The 13,614-nt window shown below is 34.9% G+C and overlaps 1 protein-coding gene across 1 annotated transcript in view; it reads left to right on the top strand.

The window, feature by feature from the left end:
* LOC120421117 (polypeptide N-acetylgalactosaminyltransferase 5) overlaps positions 1–13,614 on the top strand; it is a 37,279-nt gene that overhangs the window by 10,556 nt on the left and 13,109 nt on the right. The window contains exons 4-6 of the mRNA XM_039584277.2: positions 1,348–1,544; positions 1,615–1,792; positions 3,677–3,857. Of these exons, the coding sequence (XP_039440211.2) occupies positions 1,348–1,544; positions 1,615–1,792; positions 3,677–3,857 (556 nt within the window). The remainder of the gene's footprint in view (positions 1–1,347; positions 1,545–1,614; positions 1,793–3,676; positions 3,858–13,614) is intronic.

Genomic DNA, 13,614 nt, shown 5'->3' on the forward strand with positions numbered 1-13,614 from the left:
TTGAATTTTCACATATCATTTTTGTATGGACAGCTGCCAAATTTGTATGGAAATTTATATGGACAAACTAATAATGCAAAATGGCTTCTTTGGACATACCGAAGGCACCAAAAAAGTTTCAGCCGGATTAAAAAATACAAAAAAAAATCGAATGACCGAAATCTCAGAGAATTGCTCATAAAAAATATTAACACCCAGGTCTTTCACACGCAGGTGGATTACTCCTTACTTCTTTTATTTTTCGCTGTGTATGAGGTTTTTGAAAAATACAAAATTCGTAAAGGGGCTCAAAACTGGAATTGACAGATTAAATCCCATTTAAACTTCAAAGTCAAACGCTAGGTCCTCCGTAATCTGTTCACCCACGTGCATATTTTTTGTGCATTGATTCCCACTTACATCCCAGAAGCGCCAGAAAATGTGTGAAGTGGAAGGGACACTTTGCATAGACGCCCTTGCTCACCTTGGGGATCATACCCTGAAACGTCCGCAAAATTGACCCTTTTTGTTACATTATTTTTTTACTGTGTTCATAATCTCAATGTTTGAAGAAAGCAGTGAGAATTGTTTTTAAAACGTTATTAGTCATGAAAACTTCATTTCTGCATGATTTTTTTATTTCCTTTTTTTGTTTCGACTGTAATCTAATCACATTTACTTGAACTGGGCATAGAGGCAAATTTAAGAGCATTGTTTTGGTTGGGGAGCATGAGTTCAATTTAATCGCTCTCCAGTAGACAAATGGAAAACTTTTGAAAATCCTAGGTGGCACCCCCTGGCCTGATTCCTTAGCCAATTTTGAGCCAAATCGGAAATTGTGAAAAAAGCGTATAGAGTTATCTACGTGCGCATGTATTGCGTGTACGTACACGAAAAAAAGTGAGGTTAAATTTTGTACCGAACAGCAAATCAAATGGTGTGCTAGTGTGCGTGAGAGCGGGCTTAGATAACTCTATAAGGCTTTCTAGGCCCAGTGAAAAAAATATAATTTAACTCAAAAATGATGAACTTCTCGTCACCGTGTCCTGATGCAAACATAATCGAGCTCGAGCTGTCACAGCCCTGCGAAGTATGTTGGCTGACATATCGGGCAGTCAGTCAAAAAAACCAGCTAGAAGTCGCCTGACAAAAAACTTTTGCTAGAAAGAGATAGGAAACCTGATGCAAACAATCGTCCAGCTGTAATGTAAACATACTTTGAATGTATTGGTAAATTTCTGACTAGGAAGCCTTATTGAGAAAGGTAAAATTTTTATTTTTTTTCCCCGAAGGTGGTGTCAATGGTGTGAAAATTTTGTCAAGGGTGAGATTCTAAAATTTAATTTTCTACTATTTTCTACTTTTCAGGGACAAGTGATAACCTTCCTGGACGCTCACTGCGAGTGTACCGAGGGCTGGCTGGAGCCCCTGTTGGCGCGCATCGTGCTCGACCGGAAGACCGTCGTGTGTCCCATCATCGACGTGATATCGGACGAGACGTTCGAGTACGTCACCGCGTCCGACCAGACGTGGGGTGGCTTCAATTGGAAGCTCAACTTCCGATGGTAGGTCACACTTGAAGGAGGAGAGGTCAGGTGGAACTCTGTAGCTGAACCTTTCTTGATCTTTTTCCAGGTACCGGGTACCTTCCCGAGAGATGCAACGGCGGAACCACGACCGGACGGCTCCCCTGCGGACGCCCACCATGGCCGGAGGGTTGTTCTCGATCGATCGGGACTACTTCTACGAAATCGGATCGTACGACGAAGGCATGGACATCTGGGGTGGTGAGAACCTTGAAATGTCCTTCCGGGTAAGTACTCGCTTTGTAGGTCGGCCTTTGGCCAGATTGAGTTTCCCAATTATCAGTTTTGCTCACTCCGTTTATTTTCGTGATAATATAATTTCCCTTTTCCGTTTGATTTGGCCCAAAATCAAAATCTTTCCATCTCTCGGGGGTGGCAACAGATATGGCAATGTGGTGGCATACTAGAGATTGCTCCCTGTTCCCACGTGGGCCACGTTTTCCGCGACAAATCGCCCTACACGTTCCCCGGAGGCGTCGCCAATATCGTGCTGAAGAATGCGGCGCGCGTTGCAGAAGTGTGGTTGGATGAGTGGAAAGAGTTTTACTATCAGATGAGCCCAGGTTCGAACAACATAAAGCCGCAAAAACCCAAAAAAACATTTCCCCCTTTCTCTCGCTAATACTTACATTCCACCCACAAACTAAACAATTCATCATCCACCCACTACTAGCTAACTGTCTTCCATTTTCTTCCCCCCTTCGTGAGCCTTACGAACAAATCTTTTTCGACACGCGCAGCAGTGCTTGAAGCACACCTACACACACACACACACTTCTCTTCCACACGATTGTGACTAGAATCCTTGTAGAACCCTCAGCCGAACTTTTTTTCCCCGTGTGTTTTGACTTTGAAGTAGATCACATCAGCAAGGTTAACTATCTCCCATTTACAGAGCAAATCATCGTTATATTAGTTGCTCTTAACATTCTTCAAAAAAATATTAAAGTTGCGAGTGAAGTAGGATAGTTAAACTAAACTTGTGTTCTCTAATATTATCCCTCGTCACGTGTGCCACTTTCACTAGCTATTGAATGGACAACAATAATGAAATTCAGCAATCGACCAATAAGTTGTCAAAACAATATTCAAAGCAAACATTTTTGTTAAAGTCAAAACTCAAATTGCTTTACTCTCTTATTTAGTTTACAAAACAAAAATTGTATTGCGTTTTTTTTGCTTCTCAAAACATTTTTTAAATCCGTTATGTTTTTTCAGGTAAAACATCTTCTGAATTACGAAATGTTAAAGTGAGAAAAAAGAAACAATGCCTTTGATTCGATTCTTTGAAGATCCTAAGAAACCTTCAGTTATTTGAAATTCGGATAAGCAAGGTTTCGGATAATCGAGTCTGGACTGTAGTGAATTCCCCGAATTTGATAGTTTTTAGGATTCTTCCATTGTTGCTCACAAGTTATTGTACCCAAAGACAACAATTTTTTACATTACTGTTCCGAGATTTGTGTGGACAGTACTTTCCAAGTTTCTAAGATAATAAAACATAGTTTCAAAAAAATCAATCTATTTTGAAATGGCAACGTTTTTTCTGTGCCGAACAATTACAAATAACTATTGATTGCATAAGGATTTCCAAAATATCGAAGTAAAAGTTTTTTTTTTAATAATGAGAGTTTAAGCAGTTTGGGTTTGACTTTCTCTTAATAGAAATGTGTTGCTACATTTTTTGCAAATAATTTTTAAACATTAGAATGACTACTAACCACCATCGTAATTTAGTCCTAAAGGGGTTATCTTAATACTATCGAAAGCTGGGTTATCGCTCATCAACCCCTAAATACAGCATCCGCCGTTGTCAATAACAGGTGTGTCAATTAACCCCCCGTACACTTTTAGCAGCTCCACGCCACCGCCGCCATATTGCCGCCGAAATTTGTTTGCTTTTTTTGATAATCCCGTTGTTTTTTCTCCCTCAACTAGATCATACGCCGGACATTCCTTTTTGTGGTAGACTAACGCATAGATTTTTTTATCTTTCTCTCTCTTTTACCAATAAAAAAAAAACAAAAACAAAAAATAACACCGATCATCGCCTAAACACGACCATCCCTTGTGTTACTAACAAAAACCACCCAAAATAAAAACCAAAAAAGGTTTGGATGTGCGGTGGAACGCTGGAGATTGCCCCGTGCTCGCGGGTCGGCCACGTGTTCCGCAAGTCAACGCCGTACTCCTTCCCGGGTGGCACGTCGCAGATCGTTAACAAAAATAACGCCCGCCTGGCGGAAGTGTGGCTCGACGGTTGGAGTGAATTTTACTACAATATTAACCCAGGTTCTAAAAGCTCTTTTTTGTATTTTGCTGCCTCACCTTTTTATTCAACCTTTCCCGTTTTTTTTTTGCTAGTGTGTAGTACATGTTTTCATTTTTATTGCTTTCATTGGGTGTCCTTTTTTGGTATCAAAAGGGTTATTTGGTTTGTGGTGCACGTTTTACATTTGCATATCTATCTGAGCAATTCTCGCTGAAACCGTCCCACTAGATGCACATGTTCTCAAATCGTTACGGCAATGTTCTCAATCGATTCAGCGCACCAAAAAACCAGTAAAACAACCTTCGAACCAATGAAAATGTCAGCCGTTAGCCACCTGTAAATAAAAACTTATATTGAACTATGGATTTTTTCGAAAAAAAGCCCTAATTTGGAGAAATGATATCTCCCAAAATACATTACCAAACATCAAAAAGTTATATATCGTTGGAAAGGTAATGGCGAGGGCTTTCTATCGCACTTTGAAAAACTTTTCAAAAATTATTTTTTCAAGGGAAATTTCAAGGGTTTTTGAGAAACTTACTCTTAATTTTGAATTTCGACCGTGTTCGCAACCACTTATCGTTACGCAACCATTTTCATTCGAAAGATTGGAAGATTTTGCATAAAATCAACTTGAGAAAAGTAGTGTAATGAAATAGTTTTCGTATAGTTATTAACGGATGAAAGAAATTGGTAAAATTTCAGTTAAAAATAACCAAAGCTCAGACTTCAGAAATGAGCCTAATTTACAGTCAAAACAAAGCAGGATTGTATTTGAGTCGAATGTACAGTCATATGAGGCAAATCTGGACATATAGGATGAATAGGGACAGCTATTTGAACAATACTTTCACTCATAAGATCATATTTTTAAATTATTTATGTAAAAACATACATAAATAAACAAGTTTCTAAGTTATAAGCTTTTGAATACTCTGAAAACTAATGTCCTTACTTAGACTCGATTCGCCACATTTCACTGAAGTAATATTTTATGTACAGAATTTGTTTTCGGAAGATCTGCCTTTTTTGTATAACCTCAATCATGCACAAAAAAGTGCAATTTTGAAATCAATATTTTTTGATCAAGTTAAAATTTTATGGAGCTGTTGATACCATAAAAACAAGCAAAAAACTCGATTTTCGTCCAAATCGGACTAGGTCCTTTTATTTGACACCACCCCAAAGTTTCACTTTTCTGCAAACAATGTTAAAACCTTCATTGACAAACTGCGATATCTCTGAAACCGCACGCCGTACAATGTCGAGTCTGAACTCACTAGAAAGATAATTAGACGTGGAATTAATAAGTGTAGTCTGTTTTTCAATTAAAACTTTTTTCAATGTATTTATGTTGCACAAATGAAAATTTTAAATTTGGTTTTTATATTGAGAGTAATTAAAATTAAAGTTAAATGAATCCCAATTTAATTTACATAGAATAGAGAAGAGTGGGGCAAAGGTACGCACCTAGTGATAATCATTCTGTCACCGATGACCATAAAATATTTTTGATTCCTTATCACTTGCTTTCAAAACGTAGTACTAGAATTCACCTCAAATTGCTTTTATGTCGAGAACCAGGCAATTACCCTAAAAAATAAGTGCGTAGCTTTGCCCCGTGTGTGGGGTAAAGGATTTTGAATTTTTTGTTTTGTTTTAATTTTAGTTATTTTTTCATTCAGTTTTCAATTGGGGGTAGTTTTTAATCTCAAATTAAAGTAAATTTATCGTTAATTGACTTGTGTCTAATGAAAGGGCGTAGTCCAAATTGGACGAAAATCGAGTTTTTTGCTTGTTTTTATGGTATCAACAGCCCCATAAAATTTTAACTTGATCAAAAAATATTGATTTCAAATTTGCACTTTTTTGTGCATGATTGAGGTTATACAAATAAAGCAGATCTTTCCAAAAAAAAATTCTGTACATAAAATATTACTTCAGTGAAATGTGGCGAATCGAGTCTAAGTAAGGACATTAGTTTTCAGAGTATTCAAAAGCTTATAACTTAGAAACTTGTTTGTTTATGTATGTTTTTACATAAATAATTTAAAAATATGATCTTATGAGTGAAAGTATTGTTCAAATAGCTGTCCCTATTCATCCTATATGTCCAGATTTGCCTCATATGACTGTACATTCGACTCAAATACAATCCTGCTTTGTTTTGACTGTAAATTAGGCTCATTTCTGAAGTCTGAGCTTTGGTTATTTTTAACTGAAATTTTACCAATTTCTTTCATCCGTTAATAACTATACGAAAACTATTTCATTACACTACTTTTCTCAAGTTGATTTTATGCAAAATCTTCCAATCTTTCGAATGAAAATGGTTGCGTAACGATAAGTGGTTGCGAACACGGTCAAAATTCAAAATTAAGAGTAAGTTTCTCAAAAACCCTTGAAATTTCCCTTGAAAAAATAATTTTTGAAAAGTTTTTCAAAGTGCGATAGAAAGCCCTCGCGATTACCTTTCCAACGATATATAACTTTTTGATGTTTGGTAATGTATTTTGGGAGATATCATTTCTCCAAATTAGGGCATTTTTTCGAAAAAATCCATGGTTCAATATAAGTTTTTATTTACAGGTGGCTAACGGCTGACATTTTCATTGGTTCGAAGGTTGTTTTACTGGTTTTTTGGTGCGCTGAATCGAATGAGAACATTGCCGTAACGATTTGAGAACATGTGCATCTAGTGGGACGGTTTCAGCGAGAATTGCTCATCTACGCTTCATCTGTGTTTCATGCTTTCAACTTTCAGTGTACTGCGAAGTGAGATCGCTCGCATCGATATGCGATTATGTCAGTCATAAATGCATGGTCATAATTTTTACAATGACTGTTTACTAAACAAATAAAAAATGTGTATAATTTTGTACGCTTGCGCAAATCGTTTTTATTTGTATTTGGATGTAACTTTGTCAATCGATTCATTAGTTCCAAATAAGCCATTTTGCATCATTGGCTACTCCATACAAAACTAAATACAAATGTGGGACTGTCCATTGAAAAGTACTGTGCAAATCTTCGAAAATCTATATCTGAGCAATTCTCCACAAAAACTAGATTTTATTTATATTTTTGGATTTAGTTCAAACTTTGTAGGTTCTGCCATTTTGTGTCATTGGTTCACCCATAAAAGGCTCCATACAATTTTGGTAGCTATTCATACAAAAATGGTACGTAAATATTCGAAAATCTGTAACTTTTGAAGGAATTTTCTGATCAATTTGGTGTCTTCGACAAAGTTGTAGATATGAATCAGGACTATTCAGAAAAAATAGGCACACGAAATTTTTTTTGCGGATTTCTAAATAAACTTTTTTATAAAAAATAAATTTCTCAAAACCCGTATGCTTTATTTTTTTTATATTTTTTAGGGGACAAAAAAGCGCAACTTTTGAGCCATAGAAATGTATTGACAAAAATGCTGCCGCCACGCCAAAAAGAAAATGATTCCTTAGTCAAAAAAAATAGTTTTTAATATTAAATCAAATTTGCTATCAAAAAATACTTTACAGATTTTTTGATAAAGTGCGTTTTCAAGATACAGTCTAAACATATTTTTTTCGAAAAGGTGAGAAAATTTCCAATAAATTGCCTAAGAAACATTGAAAATTGGACCTCAAGTTACTGGAATACAGCAAAAAAAAGAAACAAGAAAATTGAAGTTTTTTAAGTCTCATTATACCACATCTTATGCCAATATCTCAGCAACTAATAGTCCAATTTTCAATGTTGAAAAGTGAAACATTTGTGAAATTTTATCTTTTCTAAAAAAATATTTTGATAGTTTTGGAATCAAGACTAACATTTGAAAGGGCCAAACATTCAATATTACGCCCAGATATCCGCCAAGATATCATCGATTGGAAATTGATGGGCCAAGTGGTTAGTACTGTGAAAAACTCAATTTTCGTAATTTTAATTCTTTGCTAACCAACGATGTTTCATCCAAGTTAAAAAATACAATATTTTAAACTGTTTTTTTTTGTTGCGAAAATCCAGCACATGTTTTTTATGCTTGGTTAAAAAAATGTTTATGTTTATTTTTCGATTGCAAATTTAATTTTTTATTAAAAAATGTGAAATTTTGCAGTACATCTCCATTCTCCAAAAATATAAATTATCATATTTTTTAAATTATTTTCTTGGTATCTTTAGAAGATCAAAAGTCTACTTTAGTCCAAAAAGAGTTAATTTTGAAATTGTTGCCAAATTTTTAACTCATTCTTTTTTTCCGAAAACATTATTTTTGGCACTATTTAGTGATAAAACTTTTAATTAGCAATTGAAAAGCGTAGTACAGAAATTTTTTAACTGTCAAGTAAGGCCGTTGCAAATATTTTTCAAAATCTATCAAAATTCGTCTTAAAAGGAGGGGGGGGCTTATATCTGAGAAGGCATAAAACTTTAGCAGATGTTAGACTTGAATTTAAATTCGAAAATAAATCTTTGAAATTCAAATGTTTTGCACCAAACATTAGATCTGATTTTTATGGAAACCCTTAGAAAATTTGTGTAAAGTGGTTTTCACACAAAAAGATTCACAAAATGTATTATTTACAACACGGTGTATTTTTTCGTGTGAATACTTTAGGATATAAAGTTTGGCATTTGCACTGTGAAATGGGGCTCTTTCGGAGATTTAATAACAATATTTAGTGTAAATCTATGTATCGATTCGCAGGACATTTTATTGGTAATGTCACTGGAAATTGATAGAAAAGTTTACGTATTCATAAAATTTCTCATCAATTTTTTTCTTTTTTTTCTATTTTGTTTATAATTTTAAACACCAGCTTAAAGTTTAAAAAACTCAAATTTCGCAGTTTTCTAACTTGCACTTAAATCACCCAAACCGTGGTGGAAGTGCCGTTTAGACCAAATAACAAACTTTTCTTTGCAAAATTAGAAATTTTGGTGAAAAAAAACAGTTTTTTTTTTGTATATTTTGAAATGAACTCCAAAACTCTGTTGTGTATTGCAAATGAACTAATTGCAACATGATTATTCACTAATAAATCCGAATTGATAATTGATTAAATGATTAAGTTATTTTTTTTCTTTGGTCTACAATGCAATGTATTCTCCGCTTAGATTTGGATTGGAAAATTTCAAAGCAAGCTAGAAATTAGGAAAATTTGGGCTTGGAATTTTTTTTTTTTTGGTATTCAAATATGTTGTTTAGAGTAAATAAAGTTGCTCCAGACCCACGACGGATTAATTCAATTAATCCCGCCACCGTCGACCAAAAGCCCTTCAGCCACAGTTTCCGAAAAAGATAATTGAAAAAAAACATATTAAATCCACTTCAAAGTATTTCAATCCCAATTCTATGCATTCTTTCGAAAGTCATTACTCACCAGGCAAGACCCCTCTATCAAAATCAACCACAAAATGTGACCCCTCAATCTGCAAAATTTATTTCCATTTCCTGGTTACCAATCCTGGCGGTTGCGTTCGCCATTACATCGAGACCTCGGTGAATAATGACTTCAATATCTATAACAACTCCTAAACCCCTTGGTCTCTGTCGCTCTTATCCCGGGCATGGGATTTATTTTTTCTCCTTTTTGAAAATTCCCCGTCGAGGACCTGACATCAGTCACTTTTTGGCATGCTCAAGCACAGATGATGGCGATGATGGTGGTGGTGGGTTTTCCCCTATCGGGACGGGATTTAGCCTCACGGTTGGTTTGCGCTCTCGCTCTCTAGTATATTCTACTAACCAAACAAAGCCGAGTTAATCTTACGGAAGAGCTTTGCTGGGGTTTTATTTTTTTTTGCTATTCCCTGATGCACTCTGCAGCTAGTATTTTTGTTTATTTCCTATTTCTGTGTTTGTGTATTTTTTATGTGTGCTCGGCTAACTAAAGTGGTTTTGGTTCTTTTTTTTCGGGGAAAATGGATAAACCACATAACCTCACTGCGTCGTTACACGACCATGCACCAGACAGAATCGACCACTATCAGAAAGCACACCCACGAACAACATATTACTATAGTCATGGACAGAAATATCGCACGAAATTTTGATTGCAATTTTATCCCACCTACTCGAAAACGCTGCGGAATCTTTGATGTTTCAGCAATATTTATCGTTCACTATTATCACATGTTCAAAGGCAGCACCAACCACCCACCGCCCCACTATGCTCTATCCATTGAAGCGTACTCACACTCACCCTCTCCATACTATCGTCCCACGTGGAATACAGAAACACAAATATGTCGGAATGTTTGCAGCATAAAATAACTTTTATCAGTTGAATTCCACAGGTCTCTAAAGGTAACATGGAATGCCATGCGTCTCCACCATTTGAAAAAAGTGAAATATCATGCGTCTCCATCGTAACTTCTTGCTTCAAATTCTCACTTCAATTGATCAAATGACCACTCTTGTATCAATCATTGCACCCTTTTACCCCATCCACAATACACAATTAATTCAAATAATTGTTCGAGCGTTTCTCCCAACTTTCTCCGAACGGCACGTTTCCTCCTCCAGCCAAAAGGTTAGACGGAGCAAAAAAAAACATCTTTTGATGCCGACTGGGGATAAGTGTCGACCATTTAGAAGCTAAGCGAAGAATTGCCTTGCCTGCCTTTTCGGCGCTGGTCGACTCCTGGAAACTCAACTCATCAGCTTGCGGAGAGCACGGAAATGGATTGGAATGGAAATGTTGGCTAAATTATTTATCCTGTAAATCTCGCCCCTCGTGGTGGGCGGGAAGTGACTTGGTGGCTGAAAAGGTTAAATTTGAAGCTTGGAAAAAATTAAGGTTTGTTCAGTCAACTCCAGGTATGTTGTGGTTCATTTGGTTTGAATTGCGGAAATTATTTTGATGGACTCAGTACGTCTAGCAAACTTTCTGATGTATTTTACAACATTCTGGCATTATAAGACCGTTGAGCAGTTCTCTAGGATTTCGGTCATTCGATGTTTTTGGATTTTTTAATCCGACTGAAACTTTTTTGGTGCCTTCGGTATGCCCAAAGAAGCCATTTTGCATCATTAGTTTGTCCATATAATTTTCCATACAAATTTGGCAGCTGTCCATACAAAAATGATGTATGAAAATTCAAAAATCTGTATCTTTTGAAGGAATTTTTTGATCGATTTGGTGTCTTCGGCAAAGTTGTAGGTATGGATACGGACTACACTAGAAAAAAATGATACACGGTAAAAAAAATTTGGTGATTTTTTTAATTAACTTTTTGTCACTAAAACTTGATTTACAAAAAAACACTATTTTTAATTTTTTTTATTTTTTGATATGTTTTAGAGGACATAAAATGCCAACTTTTCAGAAATTTCCAGGTTGTGCAAAAAATCTTTGACCGAGTTATGAATTTTTTAATCAATACTGATTTTTTCAAAAAATCGAAATTTTGGTCGTAAAAATTTTTCAACTTCATTTTTCGATGTAAAATCAAATTTGCAATAAAAAAGTACTTTAGTGAAATTTTGATAAAGTGCACCGTTTTTAAGTTAAAGCCATATTTAAGTCACTTTTTTGAAAATAGTCGCAGTTTTTCATTTTTTAAAATTAGTGCACATGTTTTCCCAGTTTCGAAAAAAATATTTTTGAGAAGCTGAGAAAATTCTCTATATTTTGCTTATTTGGACTTTGTTGATACGACCTTTAGTTGCTGAGATATTGCAATGCAAAGGTTTAATCTAATCTAATCTAATCTAATCTAATCAGACCCTAGCGCAGCCAATCTTTCGAAGGGATCCTGGAGAGTGCCTTAGGTTAGATGACGCCTAGCACTCTTCTTGTCATTTATTAACACTTGTAGTGCGCCATTGCATTGAAAATGCATTGAAACATCACAAGCGTTAAAGCGGCCAGGCCTACTGCGTAAAGCCGTATCGCAGAGATGACTCGTAATTGGGTTGAGTTTGAGCACTGAGTGTTCGAACAGCAACACAATTCTGAATCGACAGGGGAGGAAGAAGCGTGGGGACACACCACCATACGCTCCGAGATTTGGTTGTATTCGTTGGGAGCACCATGCTAAGAAGGTTTGATACTCCGGGACCCTCTGGGATGGGACATTGTATTTCCACGAATGCCCTGGACACTATTTGCCGTGGTTATAGCGCCACAACTCGCTCAATATTGCAATGCAAAGGTTTAAAAACAGGAAAATTGATGTTTTCTAAGTTTCACCCAAACAACCCACCATTTTCTATCTTCAATATCTTAGCAACTAATGGTCCGATTTTCAATGTTAATATATGAAACATTTGTGAAATTTTCCGATCTTTTCGAAAAAAATATTTTCGGAATTTTCAAATCAAGACTAACATTTTAAAAGGGCGTAATATTGAATGATTGGCCTTTTTTTTAACAAACTTTTCTAAAAGGGCGTAATATTGAATGATTGGCCTTTTTGAAATGTTAGTCTTGATTTGAAAATTCCGAAAATATTTTTTTCGAAAAGATCGGAAAAGTTCACAATTATTTCATATATTAACATTGAAAATCGGACCATTAGTTGCTGAGATATTGACGATAAAAAATGGTGGGTTGTTTGGGTGAAACTTAGAAAACATCAATTTTCCTGTTTTTAAACCTTTGCATTGCAATATCTCAGCAACTAAAGGTCGTATCAACAAAGTCCGAATAAGCAAAATATAGAGAATTTTCTCAGCTTTTCAAAAATATTTTTTTCGAAACTGGGCAAACATGTGCACTAATTTTAAAAAATGAAAAACTGCGACTATTTTCAAAAAAGTCACTTAAATATGGCTATAACTTGAAAACGGTGCATTTTATCAAAATTTCAGTAAAGTACTTTTTTATTGCAAATTTGATTTTACATCGAAAAATGAAGTTGAAAAATTTTTACGACCGAAATTTCGATTTTTTGAAAAAATCAGTATTGATTAAAAAATTCATAACTCGGTCAAAGATTTTTTGCACAACCTGGAAATTTCTGAAAAGTTGGCATTTTATGTCCTCTAAAACATATAAAAAAAAAAAATTAAAAATAGTGTTTTTTTGTAAATCAAGTTTTAGTGATAAAAAGTTAAATAAAAAAATCACCAAATTTTTTTTACCGTGTATCATTTTTTTCCAGTGTAGTCCGTATCCATACCTACAACTTTGCCGAAGACACCAAATCGATCAAAAAATTCCTTCAAAAGATACAGATTTTTGAATTTTCATACATCATTTTTGTATGGACAGCTGCCAAATTTGTATGGAAAATTATATGGACAAACTAATGATGCAAAATGGCTTCTTTGTGCATACCGAAGGCACCAAAAAAGTTTCAGTCGGATTAAAAAATACAAAAATTAAAATTGAAGAAAAAAGACCGATTTTGTAGAGAATTGCTCCGTTGCAAACATTTTTTTTATTTTATTTTTTAGATCCCGATTATTTTTGGTAAATAAAGGTCGTAGCTATTTTTTCGAAAGTCGACTTTTACAAAAAAATAAATAAATAATAAAAAATGTTTTACAAACTATTTTCTTTGGTCGGATTTAGTTTAGAAGGTGAAAATTGTCTTGTTTTACAATATTAAAAAAAAACGGTAGAAATCTTATTTTTACTGAAATAGTTAAATTTGAGCAATTTTTATGTTAAATCCAGTATACGTTTTTTTTATATTTGGATGAGGATTCCCAATTTTAGCAGTAAAAAAATTAATTCTATTGTTTTTCAGCATTTTTCTCAAGAAATGAATCGTTAAAAAGTGCTTTGGATTCCGAAGAAATTTTCCGATTCCGCAGATTGTCTGATAGAAGTGTTTCCA

This window comes from Culex pipiens, chromosome 2, assembly GCF_016801865.2.
Source record: "Culex pipiens pallens isolate TS chromosome 2, TS_CPP_V2, whole genome shotgun sequence".
NCBI lineage: Eukaryota > Metazoa > Arthropoda > Insecta > Diptera > Culicidae > Culex > Culex pipiens.